Raw genomic sequence first — 21,737 nt, 5'->3', positions numbered from 1 at the left:
GGAGAACAAGTCGAACAGTATGGAAGCTCTAGGCCCTGACCGCTTTCTTGTTCAGCCGCCAGACCTGGGACAGCAGGACCCTAAGGCAGGACAAACCTCCCAGAGGCCTGTGCCAAGTCCTTCAAGTTGTTCTTTTTCGGAAGGTGGGGGGTGTAGCTTCCTTCTAGAAGAACTTGCTGTCCCACCCTTGCACTCGGGCGACCCCGCCCTAACTTCTAGGTACCACCCCCTTCGTGCACTCCGAGAGTTGGGAGGTCACGCAGGAGGGCGCCGGGAACTCCTTTCCAAACCTCGGACCCTGCCGGCAACCGCGGCCGCCTCACGTCCACAGCGGAGAGAGCCGGGACCCCACCTTTTCCACCTGTCCCCACCGGGACGCCCTCCAGGTTCCGTTCCCCCCACCGGGTCCCCTCGGGCCGCGGGCTCCCCTCCCCCCACGACCCTGTCCGAGGCGCCGATCGCGCGGGCCGCCCGGGCCCAGGCCCCGCCTCGCCCCCATCATCATTAGCAGATATTACCCTAAACACTTGCTCCTTACCTCCTTTCTCCCTCCAGGCATTGGCGAGGCGGGCTGTCAATCAGCGCTGGGCGGCAGCCCCCCGCGCGGGGGCTCGGAGATGCCAGGCTCGGCGACAGGCAGCGGCGGCGGCGGCGGCGGCCACGGCGGCCACGGCGCAGACACACGCCTTCCCGCCGGCGCGCGCCGGGGTAGAGCAGGCGGCCGGGCGGCCGAGCCACCTCCGGAGCCGCGCGCGGGCGGGCAGGGCCTCAGACTCGGCATGGAGCCCGAGATGCAGGCGGCGGAGGAGGGCCCAGCGCGCCCCGCATCTACAAGCAGCGCGGCCCCTACAGCGTCCTCAAGACGTTCCCCAGCCGGCGGCCGGCGCTGGCCAAAGCGCTACGACAGACCCTCTCTGCTGAGCTGTCGCCCGCGCGGCCGTCCCCGCTGCCGCCGCCGCCGCCGCCGCCGCCGCCCTTCGCCTCGCTCGCCGCCGTGCCCATCAGCAGCAGCGAGCCGCCGCCGTTCCCGACGCAGCCGTCCTACCCGGCCGGGTCAGGCCGGGCCCCGCCGCCGCCGCCGCCTCCTCGTCGTCGCCGTCCTGCACACCCGCCGCGCCCCCGGCCACCCGAGGACTCCGGCGCCACCGCCGCCGCCGCCGCCGCCGCCGCCCCTGCCCCTCGCGGCCCCCGCCGCCTCGTCGTCGTCGTCCTTCGCCGCCGTCGTCAGGTACGGCCCTGGCCCGGCGAGCGGCGCGGGCAGCAGCGGCGCGGGTAGCGACGGCGCCAGCCTAGAGCTCAGTGCAGGTACAGACTCCGGGCCGCAACTTTGCGGAGCTCCCGCGGTGGTGTGGGGTGGCGTGGGAATCGGGGGGTCCGGGAAGGTGGTGCACGCGGTCCCCGAGGGCCTCGGGAGCGTGCTGCGCTCGGGTAGTAGTAACTTCTGGAAGATTCCCGGAGCCGCGGTGGCCAGGGCTTCCGACGGCGCGCGCGCCTTAACAGGTGGCTGCGTGGTGCGGGCCCCTGGCTAGCAGCCGAGCGGGCGGCGGGAGGGATTGCGGAGACAGCAGGCCCTGGGCGGGGAGCTGAGGAGGGGACGGGCCCGGGACAGCGGGCCCAGGCCACTCCGAGGAGACGCCCATTTTATTCCCCTGCTACTTCACTTTTTCCCCACGCCACACTTCCCTTTCCCGCCCACCGCCTGCTTGTCTTCGCGGTGGATCTTTGCCTCAAGGGGGGCCTGCCCTTTGAAGATCGCCGCCCCAACTGGGCAGTCCTGGGCCGCTTGGGCTCCTCCTGGGGTCTCTGGGTTTCTTGTTCTCAGTGCGCTCCCGTGTCCATGGCGCACGGCCCCCTAGCTTTATCCGTGGTTCTGCTGCTCTGGGTTGCGGCGTGGTGAGTGAAGGTTTTTGGTTTGGGCAAGGGGTCGCTCCATCGGAGCATCCACAGAACAGAGTTAAAATCCCCATCCACCCTGTCTGTGAGACCCTGGTTTCTCTGTCAGTGAGTCTCCAGGGGATCACCAGCCCAGAGGTCGAGATTTTATCTCCTCTAGGGCACGTGAGTGAGCACTGAGCAAGGCCTGCACGCAGTCCCTGCTCCTGAGGGAAGGACACACAGCTACGCTTATGGGCTCATCAGAACTAAAGTCCCTGCTCAGGCCTTTCAGTGCACTTAAGAGCCTCCCAGAGTCAGATTGTCAGCGAATCTGAGACTTTGCGTTGGGGTTTTTTTTTTTTTCCTGGTGACAATAGATGGGCATTGTCTCTGAAGGAGTTATAGACGCCTATGCTAAGAGCTCTGCCGTTTGTCAATATTTTGGCATGTGAAGGATTGGTTTGGAGAAAGAAAATCTAATTGCAGGTTCTAGTGAAGACTTGTTTCTGTCGTATCCCCAGTGATTTGGAGATGTTAGACATTCCGAGTTGGAGTTCTTACGTCAGCTTCCTTACTATTTCTGAAGTGATTTTTTTTTGGCCCCCATTGCCTTTGCCCCTCATATCCCTCTGTGTGTGTGTGTGTGTGTGTGTGTGTGTGTGTGTGTGTGTGTGTGTGTGTGTGTGTTATTCATTGTTAGGCTCTCCTCTGTTTTCATGTTCCATTGGCTTTTGGTTTTGGAACAGGGCCTTGCTGTATCTCAGACTGGCTTGGAACTCATTTGGGGCTCTCCTGCTACTTCTTGACTGTGCCCATTACCCCTGTTTTGCGAGTTTTTTTTTGGTTGGTTTTTTTTTTCTTTTTTCTTTTTTTCAGAGCTGGGGACCGAACCCAGGGCCTTGCGCTTGCTAGGCAAGCGCTCTACCACTGAGCTAAATCCCCAACCCCATTTTTGCGAGTTTTTTATGTTGCTTTTCAGCAGTGTGAATCCTTTTCCCATATTTTTGCACTCTTGTATAATGTTGGTCCTTTAGCTGCCCGGTTCAGCCCTTGATCAAGCACTTCTTTCAAGCCATCGCCGTTCAGTCTTTGACTTCCTCCAGCACACTCTAGTCTACCCCTCCTTACCATTTGCATCCATAGATTGCTCTTTCCCAGTGGTCACTAGGTTATTTCTCTCAGCCTTGGTTGCTCTTGTTCTGGAAGTTTCTCTGTCGTCTTTCCTTCATTTGGAATTTTTTGGGTTTGTTTTCTCCTCCCCTCGGTACTTTTTTTCTAGTGTCCTGTTTTAGTTTGTCTCTGTCATAAGTTAGAAGCCATTGTCACTGAATCTAAGGATGGGAAGGAACCTTGTTTTTTCCTTCAAACTTGTTACCAGTTTTCTCAATGCTGTCCTGGTCAGGGCTTTTCTTGTGTGTGTATAGGGCAAGGGGAGTGGGGTTCTTTTATTTATTTATTTATTTTAGTTGTTGGATTTTGTCTGTTAATGAGGTCTTCAGGGTAAGGCCAACAGGATGGGAGTGTAGGGCTAGATGATGCCTGCCTGGTGGTGTTGGAAAGATGGGAATTGGATAGTAGGTTTCTTCTATGTGTCACGGAATGTTCTGGGTGCAGAGGGGGAAGCTATAGAATTAAGGTAATATTACTCACTAATGGACAGACCATCTCTCAACAGGCACAACCATGTGAGTAGCCATCAGAGGGACAGCCACATAAAGAGCTGATTGGTTCTTTGAGGAGCTGATGGTGCCACTTTGAGCCAATGAGCTTGTGTGCTCACCAGGGCCTTTTGACCGCGTGGGGGCGGGGCAGGTGGGGCCCTGCCTGTTGCCTTCTCTCTCAGCAGAGTAATTGTGCTGCGTGTTCAGGCCCCCTGGTCAGCCGAGAATAGTCAAACAGCATTGTGGTAGATGAGCTCGGCACAGAGAGATGACTGCCTGTCCAGGGTAAATATCTGAAAGGATGAAAGGGCCGGAGTGAGTCTTGTTTACCGTTAAATGCTGCAAGCCGTCGGGAGAAGAAATATGCGATTAAAAATAGATTTTTTCAACATTCTTATAAAAAATCTCACGAAGAGTATAATTTTCCTTAAAAGGGGTAATACGCCATGGTTTTTTAAAAGCATATTTTCCCTCCGTGGGAGGCTTAGAGTTAAAACCCACGTAGATCTTGATACGCGGCCTAAATTTGGCATCAGGAAATGGGAAATTGCATCTTTAAGCAGAGTACAATCAAAAATGAATTACAATAAATCCTATATAATTGCATAGGTCATTCTCTTTAATGAGATTTTATTAACCTGACTGTCAAGCTTTTGAGTCAGGCAGATATTTTATCTTCTTCAACTGATAAAAGTGTCAGCCATAAACCACCATATAAATATTCATAAATCTACACATCTGTGGCAGCCTATCAGCATCATTCTTTTGGACATTAAAAGCATTCTAATTACTTTCTGTCTAGCAGAGCTGAAATGCTGCCTGTTATAGTTTGCGCTTGGCAGGCATGATTGCTTTTGTTTGCCGTCACGAATAGCAGCATCCTACTTTATATACCGGTGGTCCAGAAAATATTCAGGGATTGACTGAGCAGGATGAATATTACCAAGCACCACCTGCTTCTGATAGCACCGAGTATATTAACTCATCTGTTAATTTCTGACACATCATTGATTTATTTATTTAGAAAAATCGCATTCTGTTTTGCTGTGTTGATGTTTGCCATTATGGGGGAAATTGGTTGGCTTTTTTTTTTTTAAAGGCATCCTTCGTCGATTTAAGACGATGTTGCTGTTTTCCAGGACAATCTGATTTTCTGACTTCTGTCTCCTGGACCATTCCATGAAGCCCTCTTAGAAAGAGGTTGACGTTTTAAGGGGGTCCTCTGATTTGAACTAGTTGGAAGTCCTTTGGTGGATGTGGAATAGGTCACTAAAATTTTTTTGCTTCTGCGTTTTTAATATTAATGTATTTTACCCTTGGCTGAGCTAAAAATCAAAAGGTTACCACTAATCTTCAGCACTATGATCTCCCTTGCAGAGGCGGAATTCTCTGAGGGATCGGCTGTGATGGGCACGTTCTGTGCACAGCTTTCCCTACAAAGAAGGCCGTTAGAGTAGAGAAGAGGCAGTGGTGATAGCCTGGTCCCATCCTCCTCACAGGCACTTATCAGATTTAGGATGGATTAAAACCACAAGTGCAGAAGAATCTCAAGAAATGGAAATCTTAATTAAAAAAAATAATCATGAGTTTGGGCTTTAGAATGAGGGTGGGCATAGTTCACAGCTGCTGTTATCTCCCAGCAGGCTGCGCTGTGAAGCGTACTAAGTGGTCATCCAGAGGGCTCTGGGATTGTGATTTATTAACATGGTGGGATAGACAGCCTTTAAAAGTCTGTTTGTAGACTGTTGACTTTATATTTCCTGACTGTTAGGCACTCTATGGCAAGAGATTTAAAAAAAAAAAAAAAAGAAACAGTTAAGAAAAACAGTTAAGCATGAACCCATGTTCATGCTTTGCTCAGTTAGGACTCCAGGGTCAGCGCTCATCTGGTTGGATTCATAGGGAGCAGAACTTTCCTCCCTTTCTTAGTGGTAAGGGACTGCACAGTTCCTGCATTTCTGGCTGTAGATCTTCCAGAACTTGAAGTATTGCTGATTGAGGTGCATATGAAATAAGAGGCTCCCCTCCCCCAAGTGCAATGCTAATATTTTTATCACACTTCTCTGTATGTTGGTGTTAAAATACACTGCCCAGATATGTCAAGGTTTTGAAAAGAGGGAAAATTCGACCTTAACAGTTTACAGTTGCGATTTTTCTGTAGATTGGTTCTGAGAGCAGATTCATAATCTTTGAAAAATCTGTCTTTTTAAATCTGCAGGCAAAAACTAGTCTGTGATCATCACCATTCTCTGGTTTTCTGAGTGCACTTTAATAGATTACCTTCATAATGTATATTACATAATGATTTTTCTCAGCATGTTATGAGTTTATCCTTCAATTAAGAAAACAAATCATGCTTGTCCCTAAGTCAGATTTCCCCCCTAAAAATCTATGCTGTAATGTGACTCATCAGCATGAGTAAGACTGCTCAGTGTTTTGTGGGACACTGAACAAGTGTGTTTGGGCAGCTCTTTCTAGGAGGTTCTGTTTTAGCCGTTCTTTCTGTATTCATCCCTTTTGTCAAGGTTATGGTAAAGGGGTAGGAGCTGTAAATCAATTGGAGCCATGATGATTAAAATGCAAACAGTAGATACAACGTAAGGTCTTGTGTGGGATTATAGGATTAAACTGAATGAAAACCGCTCTTGTGGTAGAGGTGAGCATCCCCAATCAATACCACCCTTTGATTTTACTAATAAAAGAACAAAAACAAGGAAGTAAAATGGCGAGAGTGGAACACCTCTCCCCTTGGGAAGTTCAGCTCTTCTCTTCCTAGGCCAATACAGAGACATCACCCAGGGATCTGTAGGACTTTGAACAAAGGCCCAGAGTGGGACTCTGCACCTTCATCAATGACCAAGTTTGAGTTCAGGGTTTTGAGCTGAGCCATGATGCTCTCTGCCAACCCTGTTTTATCTTCACTGAGATGGTCCACACCCCTGAGCTATGGCACCCTGGTGTATATATTTGGCTGGGTATTTCAAGTGAGAGGGGACCATCCTTCAGAGAGGGCTATGGAAAGATTCCTAGGTCTTGACCTTGTCACAGGAGATTGGAGTAGTATTGTCCCCAAATCGGGACGTAGTCTGGAGAGGTGGGTCGATGAGTAAACTGTTCGCCTTGCAAGGTGTAAAGCCAAATGCTGCAGCACAAGCCTGAACCCCAGCACCCCTATATAGCAGGATAGGAGATGGAAATGAAGAGTCCCTGGTTGTTGCTGAGGAAGGCTGGTTTACGCAGCGATGACAGTGTTCCAACAAGGTAGAAGGTGCTGACACCTGAGGTTGTCCTCTGACCTTGACAGGTGATATGGTACTCGTCCCTCCCCACACAGGTTTTTTTTTAAGATGAGAAAGTAAGGAAATGTGTCAAGAAGAAAGCAATCCTGGAACTTGAGCCTCTCAAAGGTGGTCTTGTTTTCACCCCCTATCTTTGTTGAATAAATCTGAAAACACTGTTGAAACAAAAAGTTCTGTGTTGCAGGGGTATTGGGGGGGAGTGGAGGCCAGAGGTCACCATTGGGTGACTTCCTCAATTGCCCCCTCCTGTTCTTTATGTTTTGCGAATTCATAGGAATAATAATAGAAACAGAACATATGACCACATCTAGCCTCATTCCTCCCTGCCAGCTCCTCCCTGTCTCCTGACCCATGTGTGCATCTTCCAACCCAGTGTCTTCTTTTCCGTAATAACCCACTGAGGCCAGTGAGCACTGTCCATGTATGCATGGGGGTGTGGCGATGCACTGGAGCACGGGTGCCCCCAAAGCATCCTCCATGAGCTGTCAACTGACAGTAGCTCTGACGTTAAGGATGGGGCCTGTTCAGACAGTCACCCCATTTTTCTTGAGACAGGGTCCCTCACTGAACCTGGAGCTGGCGGTTAGCTATACTGGCTAGCCAGCAAGCTCCACATATCTTCCTGTCTCTGCATCTCCATTGCTGGGATTATAGGCATTTGTTTCCACCACCCCCGTCCCTTTATATAAGTGCTTGGAATGGAACTCAGATCCTGGTGTTTCTACAGCAGGCTGTTCACCTAGGAGCTATCTCTCCAGCCTTTACCTTGTTTTTAGACAAGGTCTCACTGATTAGGCTAGGCTAGCAGGCTGGCTGGCAGCCAGAGAGCCCAGGGTAACCCTTCTCTCTTAGTCTCCCAGCGATGGCATTGCAAACATGGACCCACATCCATCTCTTCTATATGGGTGCTGAAGATGGAGCCAGGATCCGTGTGTCTCTGTGTGTGTGTGTGTGGTGTGTGTGTGTGTGTGTGTGTGTGTGTGTGTGTGTGTGTGTGTGTGTGTGTGTGTCCCCTTTACCAATTGATCTGTCTCCCCATCCCTCAGTGGGTGATATTTGAGACCCCATAATCACCCAAGTCTTCCATCCCAGTACAGTCTGTAGTCCTCTCCTGGACAGTGAGTTTGTGTTCAGAGTTCCCCAGAATGGTAGCATTGTTCAGACTTGGGGAATGGATATTTCAGTATATTGGGAGCACTGCTGGGATTTCTTTATGTCTTCCAATTAAGTAGTTGAACCAGGCACTTGGATCCCGAAGGACACTTAGATCCCTCTTCCCTAATACCTATGTCATGAAAAAGCACACACACAAAAACAAAATCAAAAACAAAAAAATAATAAGCATTGAGTTTTAGACAGAAGTTCAATGCCTGTCTCTGCCTTGTGTCATTGTCCCCCAACCCACCACCACCACCACCACCACCCCCACCACCACCACCACCACCATGTTTTCTGAGAAGGGGCCTCACTGTGCTGGCCAAGCTGGTCTCCAGCTCCTGGGTTTAAATGATCTCCTGTTTGGTCTTCTGCATAGCTGGGTTGAGTCTTGTGTAGCACAGCTCACGGACAGTGCAGACTGCTAGACTTGTGGTTTCATTCATCACACGTGCTGAGTTTTCTAGAGGATTTTACTGCATCTGTCATCTCTACCCCAAGGAAGACCTCATCTCACTGTTCTTTACTTAAAAGAGATCAAACAAAAGTATCTAGCCAGTGTTTTCAGAGAAAGCCAGTAGCTAGCTACATTTTGTCATAAATTAAGAGTTTCTGGCACCTGTGTTCTGCAATGTTTTGTCTGTTACCATGAATCTCTTAAAGGGAAGAAGAAATGGGAGGCAGCCCCCGCTGAACAGGCCCTGACAAGTGTCACTCTGTACTAGTGAGATCTGTTTCTACGTAGTGAGTGGGAGGAGAGGCCACGGCTTTTGGTCATATTTAAGATGACTTTGCACAACACTGATGCCTTCAGAATTTGGGAGTATAAAAGTATCCTTTCTACGCTGTTAGTCGTCCTCTCTTAGGCTCACTGCCTCAGTCTGTTGTCTAGGCCCAGTCCTGGAAGCCTCTAGCTTCCCTACAATCTAATCCGGGTCGAGAATGTTCTCAGCCTGAGACTTGCTGCTGCATAAGCTCACCCTTTCTTGTTCTTTCTCATCTCTGGTTGGCTGGTTCAACTCAGCCGTTCTGGCTCAAAGCTCTCTACGGTAATTCCATGTGGTTTCTCTAGGCTTCTGTATTGCCCTGCTTGGTCCCAAACTAACTCCAGCCATGTGTTCTGATCTGGCCCCTTTTCCTTCCCTTGCTCATTCTGCCTTCCCCTGTGTCTAGCTTGTTCACTCTTCCCTCCTGTCTCTGTACTATCCCAGAAAAACGCCTCCATTGCTCTTTTTCTCTCTGCGCTCTTTTGAGAGTTGGGCAGATCCTATTCTGCCAGATCTTTTCTCTGATTCATTACTTTGTCTGCAACTCAATTAGACATCACTCTCAAACATGGCTGCTTCCTTCTATGGACTCAATTTACCTTCACTGTTTGGGATTAAAGATGTGTACTAAGGGTGTGTCTGTATTGCAGCCAGAGGGATTAAAAGTGTATGCTAGGGGTTGGGGATTTAGCTCCGTGGTAGAGCGCTTGCTAGCAAGCGCAAGACCCTGGGTTCAGTCCCCAGCTCCGAAGAAAAAGAAAAGTGTGTGCTAAGGCTGATGTTTTTTTTTTCAGTAAACAACACAATCTCAGGGTTCATGGTATGATCAAACATCCTGCAAATGGGAGAGTTTTTCCCCTTGTCTTTGTAGCAAGTTGATCGTCCGCACATCCCTACCTCTCTACCTCTTTACTTTCCAGTGCTTGACAGTGTACTTAGAGTTCAGGTTCACCCGTGCCTTTTCGCCTTCTAGGAGTCTTGACAGTCCAGTGCAAATGGCTCTGAGAAGAGAAACAACCCATTTTCAGATAGAGCTGCTGCATCTCTATCTGGCCTTGACAAGGATTCCAGATTAGGAAGGCTGTTGAGCCCTCCCAGGTGTTGGTGACAGTTTTGTTTCGTGCTCATCCTTTGCCTATAGAGCCCTCTCTGTTACCTTAGACTTCTAGTGAGCTCTTCACAAGGACTTATCTCTCTGCTCCAGTTTGCATCTGGGAGCTGCATGGTCGTGGCAGGGATTGTATCAGCTGATGAATAGCAAGGGCAAGAGGGCACTCCAGAAATAGCAGTAATGATTGCAGTGAGGCCTCCTATCAATGAGGAATTGAGTCTGCAGTGGCTGGCTCGATTCATTAGAGTAAGGATATTAATGAAGCCAAAGGTGTGAGTTCAGACCCGTGCAGGCCAGAGAGTGTCTTCATAGGGTTCCCAGGTTTTTCCCAGAATAAGGAACTAGTCACAGAACAACAGGGAGCTGTGTGTCATTTCTGGGGTGGCTTCACTGGGCCTTCTGTATTGTAAGGTTAAACTGAAGTGGAGACCCTTGCTTCTTCCATGCCTGGCTGTTGGTCACTGATGTCTCTCTCATTTCATTCCAGAGAGCCGGATGATCCTGGATGCCTTTGCCCAGCAGTGCAGTCGTGTTCTTAGTCTCTTAAATTGTGGAGGAAAACTTCTGGACTCCAGCCACTCTCAGTCCATGATTTCTTGCGTCAAGCAGGAAGGCTCTAGTTATAACGAAAGACAAGACCAGTGCCACATCGTAAAAGGGGTCCAAAGTCAGACCTCTGACAACATAGACATAGAAATGCAATATATGCAAAGAAAACAACAGACTTCTGCCTTTCTGAGAGTGTTCACTGACTCTCTCCAAAATTATCTGCTCTCGGGGAACTTCCCCACTCCGAACACCTCATCGGTCAGTGAGTATGGCCACCTGGCTGATATGGACCCTCTCTCAGCCTCCCCGGTGCACACGTTAGGTGGCTGGACCTCCCCGGCAACGTCTGAGTCCCACGGTCACCCGTCCTCCTCCACGCTGCCGGAGGAGGAGGAGGAGGAAGAGGAAGGCTACTGCCCTCGGTGCCAGGAGCTGGAGCAGGAGGTTATCTCACTGCAACAAGAAAATGAAGAACTCAGAAGAAAATTGGAGAGCATCCCAGGTATGTGCTCATCCTGCATGAAGCCAGTGGCACCTCCGATCTGTGCTGGTCTCAAATCTGCCTCTGTGCCGACATGGCTGCGGCTTAGTGATGGTGGGGGGCCAGGATGTAGAAATGTGAAAAAGCGGGATGTGTAAGATGTCCTTGGCTTGCCCTGTCCAGGCAGGAATTCCAGGACAAGAACTAACTTGTCTGTTTTAATTTCATGTTCTTGGGTTAAGCCCTGAAGCCCACAGCCCTCATGGAGGATGTCTCTGTTGGTGTATGAGTACTTCCTGTGTGGAATACCTTACATTGCTGTGCATTAACTGTTAGGAGTCTGAGAGCCCTTTACACATGGCCTGTATTTAAATATGGCATCTTCATCCCCAGGTACAAATGCAAACAAAGCCGTCTTTGCATTAGCAGGATTCAGTACTGACCAAAGAGCATGGTCTATTATTCTGTTACCCTTTCCCTGGCCTCCTTTCTAAATTTCAGCATGAGATCACTTCAGCATGCAGTTCCCCCCCCCCCACAAAGTTAATTTATACATTGCAAACTAGTAGATCAGAGATAAACCATTAATTAAGCTGACCCTAAACTATTTGGCCCCTGGTATGATGAAGTCCTCTTAGACATACTCCATTTTCAGAGTATTAGAGTTGGAATTTTTTTAGGGTAAGACCTGAGGTTTTGTTATTAGTGCTTTTCCCTCTGATATTAACAAAGTACTTGGGGCCGCAGAGATAGCTCAGCAGTTAAGAGCTCTGGCTGCTCTTCAAGGGGACCTAGGTTCAATTCCCAGCATCCACAAGGCAGCCTACAACTGTCTGTAACTCCAGTTCTATGGGATCTGACACCCTCACAGGCGACACCAATGCACATGAAATATAAATCATTTAACAACTTTGAAAAAAAGAAAAGTACTAGTTTCACTTGTATCTTTGAGTTCGTTCCTCTGTGTGTGGGACTTAACGTTGACACCAGAATTATTCTCTACAACAAGATCTCTGAGCTGTTTTAATCATGTGGCCCCCTCAAAGATTATGATAAAGTCAGGGCCACAGCCCCACAATCTACACATCTATGGTTAACTATATACTCCAATAGCTATATTCATATGTTCAAAATATTAAAGTTTCTGAATTTTTACAACTGATAAAGTATATAAATAGAGATTATATCTTCTGTCCAGGCCTGGTGTGCGTGGATGAGTGTGCCAGTGTGCCGTTTAAATGGTGGCTCATCCAGAAATAAAGAGATGGTGAAGAAAGTCTCTGTTTGTTAGGACATAGGATATAAAACCAGAAATAGCTCTTATGGTTTGCCCAACCAGAGCCAGGTTAGGTGGCCCATGTTTGTAGGACCAGAACTTGGGATGTGGAGCCAAGAGGATCAGGAGTTCAAGGTTATCCTCTGCTACAGGAATTTGAAGCCAGCATAAGTTATGTGAAACACCCCACCCCCTTCTCGCTCGCACTCGCTCTCTCTCTCTCTGCGCTCTCTCTCTCTCTCTCTCTCTCTCTCTCTCTCTTTCTCTCTCTCCCTCCCCCACCTCTCTCTCTCTCTCATACACACACACACACACACACACACACACACACACACACACACACACACTTGCCAAATTAAAAATTAAGCTGTTTTCCATCCTTCATTAGACTTCTCCAAATGGAGCTGAAATTTGGCTCAGAACATTATAGAATCTGGCTCAGTGTGTTGTCTTGGAAGGAGAGACAAGAGAAGTAAATCCGGGGTCAGGGCAGTCAGGATGTTCTTCCAAGCCAGGCTGTCTTGCCTACAGGAAACATCTTGGGAGAACCCATGGGGCTGTGTGGAACCACGCTGTTCCTTGTCTCCCCCAGTCAGGGAAAGGTGGTCGCAGCTAACACCGATTTTACACCTCTGCCTGCCCGGCCCGCAGCTAGGCTCCACTCACTCCTAGGTTTACCTCCAGATTGGTCTTACTCTTAGTCCTCCTTTATCTTAGGGGGCAGAAAATACTGTCATGGGTGGCTGCAGACACCAATGCCAGCCACTCACAGTGCGTCCCCATAGGCATGGCCATGTGCAGCCAGGCCAGGTGCTGCTGTCCACATAGGTTCAGAACACCAGGCTCCTTCCTGCTGGCTTAATAGCTGCTGGAAGCCTCCCTCCTGGGCCTCATCCTGGGTTAAACATTCCAGAGTATGGGAAGAGGTGACACAGATGTCAGAATATGACTGATTCTTAGTAATTCGTGGCAGTATTCTTGTTATATCTTAAATTTGGGGTTCAGCCAGGCCACGTGCTAGTGTCCAGGATAACTCATTGGTGGCCTGCCACTAGTCATTGTCTGGACATCCCAGAAAGGTGAAAAGTGATACAGTTTCTTGAGCTCTCTTGATGATTAGATATCAATGACACTGGTTGAAAAGAGTCTAACGGTCACTAGAGTTACTGTGGATAACCCAGCTTTATGAGGAACTTCCCTGGACCTTGAACCAATACCATTTTACACAGAACTGTAATTACATTAACTAAGTGTAGAGAGCTGGGATTGGTGGCACATATCAGTCCTACACTGAGACAGAAGCAGGAGGGTCAGGCATTCTAGGGTATCTTCAACTGCATAGCAAGTTGAGGCATTCGTGGGCCGCGTGAGTCCCTATCCTCATGTCTGTGGAAGCCTAGCAATACACATGAAGCATCAGGCTATGAATTATGCACAGATAAAAATTTGTAGCCTGAAAAACACCCAAGCTGATTGGTGGTTACCTGTTGAATGTGATCGATACGGAGGGAAAGAGATTGAAAGGGGAGGTGCTGTCCTCTTGCCTTCCTCCTGGTCTCCTTTGGATGAACAACACATTAGGGAATCTTTCAAAGTCCATTCTTGGCTTTAAGTGACTATATTTTAGGGAAAATATGCCCCTAGACACGCACTTGAAGAAAAGTACAGTGATAGGCTGGTTACACGTGTGTTTTCTAGCAGTAACTCTGTATTTGTTCTTAGAGACACTGCGTTCCCATAGGAAGACCTGGGGCTGTTTTGTAGAGTCTACTCCATTCCATAGTCAGTCTGTGGCAGCTAGACACCCAGGACTGGTAGTCGCAAAGGAGAAGGGAGCATACGGAAGTCAGCGGTGGAGTAAGGAAGATTGGGATCAATTGACCAGTTGTAACCCAAGGTTCTCCTGGAGCTACTGTCAGGAGCACAGGGGGCTTCATTTGCTTCCCTGAAGAGTCTTTGTACCTGGAGCAGAAGTGAAGTAAAGAGGGTGAGCTTGTCAGCCCACAAGGAAAAATGCTTCACTTGGGTGGTCATAGGGTGAGGGAAGGTGTTAGATCTAACTCAATAGGTTGGGGAGGGCCTTCCCCCAGGGTTATATACTGCTGGTGTGGACAGCCAGAAGCTGTAGGAGACGTCATTTCAGATGGAGACAACTCACCCTGAGGAACCCACATTGGCACTTTTTCCTTTTGTGTCAAATCATCACGCTAGACATGTGGAAGTTTGTCCAATTTTTTTTTAATTTTTTGGTAAGAAGGAAGCTACGTGGGCTGGAGAGACGGCTCAGTGGTTAAGAACACTGGCTGCTCTTCCAGAGATTCCAAGTTTGCAGCCACATGGTGGCTCGCATCCATCTGTAATGGGAGCTGATTAAGCCTTCTTCTGTTAGGTAAGTATACGTGCAAATAGAGCGCTCACATACATAAACTACAGAGATAAAGCTTTAAAACAAGCTACAGTGAAGGAGTACGTGAGCTATGTGGATCAGGAGTATGAAGTGCTGGGAGGTTATGAGGAAGCCGTGCTGGGGCAATTTCTCAATGGAGAGGAGGTCAGGTGAGAGGTGCGTCTAGTGAACTCATAGTCACTGTAATTAAGCACGCTCATGGGGATGGATACAAAAATCCCATATTAATATTTCATGCCAAGGAGTGCAAGCCATACCCTCACCTATGCACCTCTTAGAAGAAATATCCGAGAAATCTCAGATGTCTATTACAATTATTTTTAATACAAAGTCCATAGATACTAAAATAAGGAAAGCTATGGGAGAGGTGTTTGTTTGGGTTTTACTTTTTATTTTTTCCTGGTTTTCAGGCTGGCTGCTGGTTCACTGTGTAGCCAGTAATAGCCTTGAACTCCTCCTCCTGCCCCTGGTATACTGGGGAGTGGTTACTAGGCTGTCTGCTCCTCTACCCAATGTACATGGTACTGGAGAATAAACCCTTCATGCATGCTAACCAAGCACTGCATCCCTGAGCTTGGAAAGCTGTCTTCAAGATTACAATGTATACCAATTACAATTACTTTAAATTTGTAAGTACCAAATATATAGGAGATAATTTTTAAATTAACGTATTTACTGAGACAGGGTCTTACTGTGTAGTCCTGGCTGGTCTGAAATTTGTTGTGTAGACCAGGCTGGCCTTGAACTCACAGAGATCTGCCTGTTTCTGCCTGAGAAAGGGATTAAAGGTATGTGCTATCATACCTGGCCTTATGTTTTCATTCTCTGCATATTTGATTTTTTTTTAAGATTCCACACATAAGATAGATCAGATAGGGGCTGGGAAGACTCTGCAGTGCAGAGCTCTTGCTGCTCTTGCAGAGGACCCAGGTTCCCTTCCTAGCACGCACATGGCAGTTCACAAATGTAACCCCTCTGTCAGGGGAATCTGACGCTCCGGCCTGCTTGAGCACCAGGAGCACATATGATACACATACATGAAGGCAAACACTTACAAAGTAAAAATTTAAAAAAAGAAAATACATCAGACAGTGTTGTCCTGTCCCCTCAGTTCACTCACGCCGTGGCAGACAGGAAGCTCTTTTTGAGAGCTGAATAATACTCCACTGAGCACGACCCTTCACTTGTTTTGCTGTTGGGGGAAGTCATGTCTTTCCATGTCACAGTAAACACCGTGCAGGTTTCTTCACACAGTGGTAATTTTGTAAATTTTTTTAAGACTAACTTATTTTATGTATGTGAGTACACTGCAGCTGTCTTCACACACACCAGAAGAGGGCATCAGATCTCATTACAGATGGTTGTGAGCCACCATGTGGGTGCTGGGAATCCAACTCAGGACTCTGGAAGAGCAGTCAGTGCTCTTAACCCCTGAGCCAGCTCTCCAGCTCTACAAGGTGGTCATTTTATTTCCTTTGAACATATTCCAAGGAGGAGATTCCAGGCCATGCAGTCGCGCTGTGCTGTGCTTGAGAAACCTCTGTAACCTTTTCATGAGGTCTTCATTCTCACCAACTGTGGGCACCAGGGCATGGAAAGTGGCTTTGACTTTTATTTCCCTTGTTACTGACTTCTGAATGTGTGTACCCCTGTGCTAGCTCTTGCCTGTGTTGTGTGGAGGGGGTGGGGCAGGGAACGAGATGGAGAGGATCTCCTGCTGGCCTGTAGCTCACACTTAGGCCAGGCTGGGGACACTTAGACAAGCCCCAGGGAACTGACTTTCTTCATCACACCAGCCATTTACATGGTGCTGGGTCTGGAGCCAGGTCCTAATGTTTTTAAGAAAAACATTTATTGACTGAGCCAACTTTCTCTGGTAGGAATTTTATACTTTCTGGTCTCGTGTTTAGGTCTTCTCTGTAGTTTTTACTAGTTAAAGTCTAAGAATTGGTGGTTGAGTTTTGTGAATGGTATAAGTTTTCAGACTAATTTTTTTTTTCTTTTTTTCGGAGCTGGGGACCAAACCCAGGTCCTTGCGCTTGCTAGGCAAGCACTCTACTGCTGAGCTAAATCCCCAACCCCCAGACTAATTTTTTTTTTGTTGTTGTTCTTTTTTTCGGAGCTGGGGACAGAACCCAGGGCCTTGTGCTTCCTAGGTAAGCACTCTACCACTGAGCTAAATCCCCAGCCCGACTAATTTTTTTTTTAACGTTCAGTTTCGAGTGCTGGAGAGGTTGCTCAGGGGTTAGACCATTTGGTGCTCTTGTCCACATCAGCTATTTCATTTTGTCTTACGGACAAGGAAATGGACACCTAATGGATGGGAGAGCAGCTGTAGATGGAGAGTTATGTAATCCAAGCCTTCTGACTTGGGTTCAAGCTGTAACCCTCCACCTGAGGTCAGTTCTTATTGTCAGGGTGGTTGCACTGTGTGAGTTGGCAAACCTGTACAAGGTGGCAGTCCTTGTACCAAGCTCAGGCCGTGCTAGAGCCTCCTGTGCAGTGCCTTCAGCTCGTGAGTATGTGACCTTGCCTGTATCGTGCTCTGGGCACTTCAGCACCACAGTGGAGAGCCAGTTCAATAGTGAAATCCCAAACAGAAATATAAGGGACAACCCTAAATAGACCATGACTGGGACACTTGTTTCCAGCCTAAGAACTGAAACAAGGCGGTCACAGCTGGGACATTTGTCAGGCGACTCAAATTCCAAAGTGCTCTGCACAAGTCTGCAAATGGCTTGCAAAAGTTCCAGTTTGGGGAGTTCCAAGCATACCTTAGCAGGCACGCAGACTTGCAAATACAGAATCCAGGGGAGTCCTGACTCACAGTGACAGATGAGGGACTAACCCCTGGGGTCCCATCGTGTCATTATCTAAGGCCAGACAGGTAAATAGGTACCTAACCAGTACCTATTTACTAGTGTGGACCAGTGTGGGCTGGAGGGACTTTGTACAACAGAAGCCCCTGAGAGTAGCTGCAGCTGGAACTTGTGTTCCTTGCCATTGGTCGCTGTGACTGGGGCAGTAATTGGACTATTCTGAGCCTTCCTCAAAATAAAGTTAACAGCATTATAGGAATATTGAAGTGTTAAATTCAGCAAATGTCACCAGGAGGAACACCAGTATCACCATTGTTCCTGAGGCTGGAGACTCTGCTTGGCAGTTAAGAGTGCTTGTTTCTCTTCCATAGGACCCAGGTTCAGTTCCCCAAACATCTATAAGTCCAATTCCAGGGGGCCCAGTATCTTCTGACCTCCACAGGCACCAGGCACAGACATGGTGCACACACACATATGCAAGCAGAACACTCATACACATAAAATAAACCTTAAAAGACGAAAGAGAGGAAAATTGTTACTGCTGTATGTAGGGCATGTCCGTAATCCAAATACCAAGAAGGGTGGGGCAGGACAGAGTCCAAGACCCTCTTGGGATACATAGCGAGACCCTATCTTAACCAAGAAAGGACCTAAAGAGAGCACAACTGTCGTGTGCCCAGCAATACAGAGGCTTGAAGGATCCCCCAAATTATAAGCAGTGTTGGACTTCAGAAAGGGGTCACGGAGCCTCAGATTTGGGTTCCCTTGTCACAGAAAAGTCTTCTGGGGTCCTGTTTGTTTGACTACCTTTATAGCTGAAGGTGACCTTGAACTCCAAACCTCCTGCCTGCTTCTCACAAGAGCTGAGATTCCAGGACACGTACAACTGTGCTTGGCTCTCTACTTGAACACCTTTGCAGACTCAACCCTCAGTGCCTACAGTACACCAAGGGTCCAACCTCACTGGACAGTTGTGACTTCTGGATAAGCAGACACTTGTCCTAACCCCTGTTCTTTCCACTCCCAAAACATGTTGCCCTCTACTTGAGAAACTCCTGTGCATTCTTCAGTGTTCAGTTCAGGCAAGGTCCTCTTCATGGAGAGATTCTCCTAAATGTCCCTGCACTCACCTGGCATACTTACGTTAAAGTCGATTTCAGGCCTGTGCTCACCTGGAGTATGTCCTTATCTCCTGATGCCCTGATAAGGGGAAGGCTCGCATATGGTGCTTGAGGGCAGAAACAAAGCCTTGTCTCAGTTTCCGCTGAAAGAAGGCATTTTCTTCACCTGAGCTCCAACCATGTGACTGTACGAGACTGATACTTAATGCTGATCATTTGATTTAAGTTGTTTCTATTCAGGAACTTATTTTATGTTGGAGAGACAATACGATTAGGCTACTTGAAGATTATTAAACACAACAGATAGCTGGGATTGTCAGTAATAAAAAAATTCAACATTCCTATAAAATGATTGAGTGATACTTTGAGGGGTTTGAAGTCTTTGAATAGCGAGGTAGATAAAGTAGTGCTTGAGGAGTAGAGGTAAACTGACTTTAGCTGGGTGTGGTAGTATCAGTCTGTAGTCCAGTCATTCTGGAGACTGAGGATGGTGAGCTCCAGACCAGCCTGGGCTACATGGCCAACAAATTTTAAGTACACTTAAAATTATTAGCTGGAGGCCACCCACCCTTAATATGTATGAGAAAACCACAACTGCAACAGTTTCTTTGGAAGAAGAGCCATGTGTGGGAGCTCAGACCACACAGGGAATGTCAGAGTCAGCTCATAGCCAGCAGTTACCGTGGAACAGTGTCCGTGGAACAGTTACCGTAGAAATGCTAGCCTGAAGGTGGCTGTTTTCCCTACTGAGATAAAGCAGCCTTAGAGACTGGGGGGAGCAGGGCTCTCTTTGCTATTGTCCCAGATCTTCCCGTTTCTACTTCCTTCCTCAGATTATGTGATGAGCAGTATGGTGCCATGTTGTTCCTTAGAGGGAAGAAGGCTAGGCTAGCAACATCGGTATGGGGCCAGACACTAGATATATCTTGGATTCTTTTGTGATCCTCTTTTCTTTCCTCCATGTTTTTTTTTTAAGATTTATTTATTTATTTTATGTATATGAGTACACTGTAGCTGTCTTCAGACACACCAGAAGAGGGCATCAGATCCCATTACAGATGGTTGTGAGCCACCATGTGGTTGCTGGGATTTGAACTCAGGACCTCTGGAAGAGCAGTCAGTGCTCTTAACCTCTGAGCCATCTCTCCAGCCCCCCTCCATGTTTTTTTTTTAAGATTTATTTATTTTATGTATATGAGTTCACTGTCACTCTCTTCAGACACACCAGAAGAAGGCATCAGATCCCATTACTGATGGTTGTCAGCCATCATGTAGTTGCTGGGAATTGAACTCAGAACCTCTAGAAGAACAGCCAGTGCTCTTAACCGCTGAGCCATCTCTCCAGCCCCTTTCTCGGTGGGTTTATGGGACAAGATGTTACCTTGAACTTGTAGAGGTCCTTTCCTCATTTCCCAAGCTCTGGCATTACAGACGTGTACCACCACACACAGTCTCTCCTTTCAGCAGAAGGGTCTCTATTTCTCTTCCTCCTTTGTTTTCTCACTGAAGCAGCAGAATAAGCAAGGGAACAAAGGAAACCCACGCAGTGGGTCACAGGTTCTTCACCAGCCAGAGTAAAGGTTTGCTTAAATTCTCACTGTGCCCAAGAATACGGTTCTGTATCAGGCCTCTAGAGGAAGCTCGCTCTCTCTTGTCGAGGCCGTAGGAACATGGCAACCAGAAATGAACAGAACCTTGCAGGATGCACTGCTCCTATCCGCAAGGAACATGCTCCTTGCTGGTGGTTTTCCAGTACTTTCTGGCTGCAGCCTTCATTGCTCACGGGCTAGCCTAATGGTGCAAATGGGACAGATTTATTCCTGTGTCAGTTCACCGGTCTCCATTTTCAAGATTGACTACGGGTTTGTTGTTGTTGTTTGTTTTGTTTCCCACAGAAAACATCCATTCTACAACTTCCCTGTGTAAGTCTAGGCAAGTGACCACAAATGTGCTAGTCCAGAGTTACTCTGCACAACCCTATAGGGAATGTCTGGCAGACTGTGTCTCGGGAGATGACAGGGGAGACTTGGAGGGTGGGAGAGGGTGGGAGGAGGGAAAGTTCAAAGGTCATTTCAGAGTTTTAAGTTTAAAAAAATGATTGTATTTATGTTTGTGCACATGCAGGTTCCTATAGAGACCAGAGGAGGGCACTGGGTGTAGAATTAACAGCAGTTGTAAGCTGTTCCAAACCTGGGTCCTCTGCAAAAGCAATAAGTGCCCTTAGTCAGAGCTACCTCTCCAGCCGCCTACCTTAGTCTCTTCGTTAGTTAAGTTAATTGTGAGCACACTCCTAGTCTCCAGGGCCTTCAGCTTTGTCTACAATGTCAGCACACAGGACCCACTTACCTGTGAGCTCGCGACACTGGAAGATGTACGTTCAGTGCCCTCCTCTCCCAGCACAAGTCAGCTGGCCTGGTTAGCGCTTGCTTCCCGTGCAGCCTAAATGGATGCCTGCGGGATGACAGGGAGTGAGCTTCCAGCCCGCCATGGCTGTATAACCAACACTGGCAAGGGACAACTACTTCGGTGGTCTTTAGACAGCTTTCAGTGGCTGTTAAGTTATGCCCACTATAAACAGATTTCAAAGCACACACTAAGTGTATCTCTTACCTAAATACTTGGGACCAGAGCTGTTTTACCATTTTCTTCACTTTGGATTCAAGGATATTTACATATACATAATGAGATGTCTTGGGGTGAGGCTTAAGTCTAAACGTGCCATATATGCATGTTTCAGATATACATTTTACATATATAGTATAATTCAATTAAGTTTACTTTTATGAAAAATGTAATAAGCCTGTGCTTTAATTTCAACCACCATATGAGGTCAGGTGTGGAATTTCCCACTTGTGACATCATGTTGACTCTAGAGAACTTTAGATTTGAGGGCAGTTTGGACTTGAAATAAAAGATGGTCACCTTGCGCTGCTTTTCATGAGAGCAATAATGGGAGGAAAATGATAGCCGCCAATAATCCACAGCTGAGCTACGTCACTATGGCTGACACCGGCTTCTTTGCTCTCCTCTCAATACACACATCAACAGCATTAAACTGATAATGAATTTCCTATTTTATAATCTGCCTTGTAAGTATTTCTGGCTCAAATTTAAAATTCCACAATCTCAAAGCAAAGTATGGGTCAACCAGTCAATGAGAATTTATCATTTTTACTGCAGTTCCCATACCAAATCCGGGCTTGCGCCATGCACTTG

General features: G+C 47.7%; 1 protein-coding gene across 1 annotated transcript in view; it reads left to right on the top strand.

Annotated features, from left to right (window-relative positions):
* The first annotated feature begins 558 nt into the window (after positions 1-558).
* Bend4 (BEN domain containing 4) overlaps positions 559-21,737 on the top strand; it is a 30,809-nt gene continuing 9,630 nt past the window's right edge. The window contains 5 exon segments of the mRNA XM_032916796.1: positions 559-813; positions 816-1,061; positions 1,064-1,120; positions 1,123-1,305; positions 10,356-10,919. Of these exon segments, the coding sequence (XP_032772687.1) occupies positions 618-813; positions 816-1,061; positions 1,064-1,120; positions 1,123-1,305; positions 10,356-10,919 (1,246 nt within the window). The 5' untranslated portion in view covers positions 559-617.

The sequence above is a fragment of the Rattus rattus genome, chromosome 11 (genome assembly GCF_011064425.1).
Source record: "Rattus rattus isolate New Zealand chromosome 11, Rrattus_CSIRO_v1, whole genome shotgun sequence".
In the NCBI taxonomy this organism is placed as follows: domain Eukaryota; kingdom Metazoa; phylum Chordata; class Mammalia; order Rodentia; family Muridae; genus Rattus; species Rattus rattus.
Note: the sequence above shows the minus strand (reverse complement) of the source record. Positions and strands in the feature narration are given on the sequence as shown.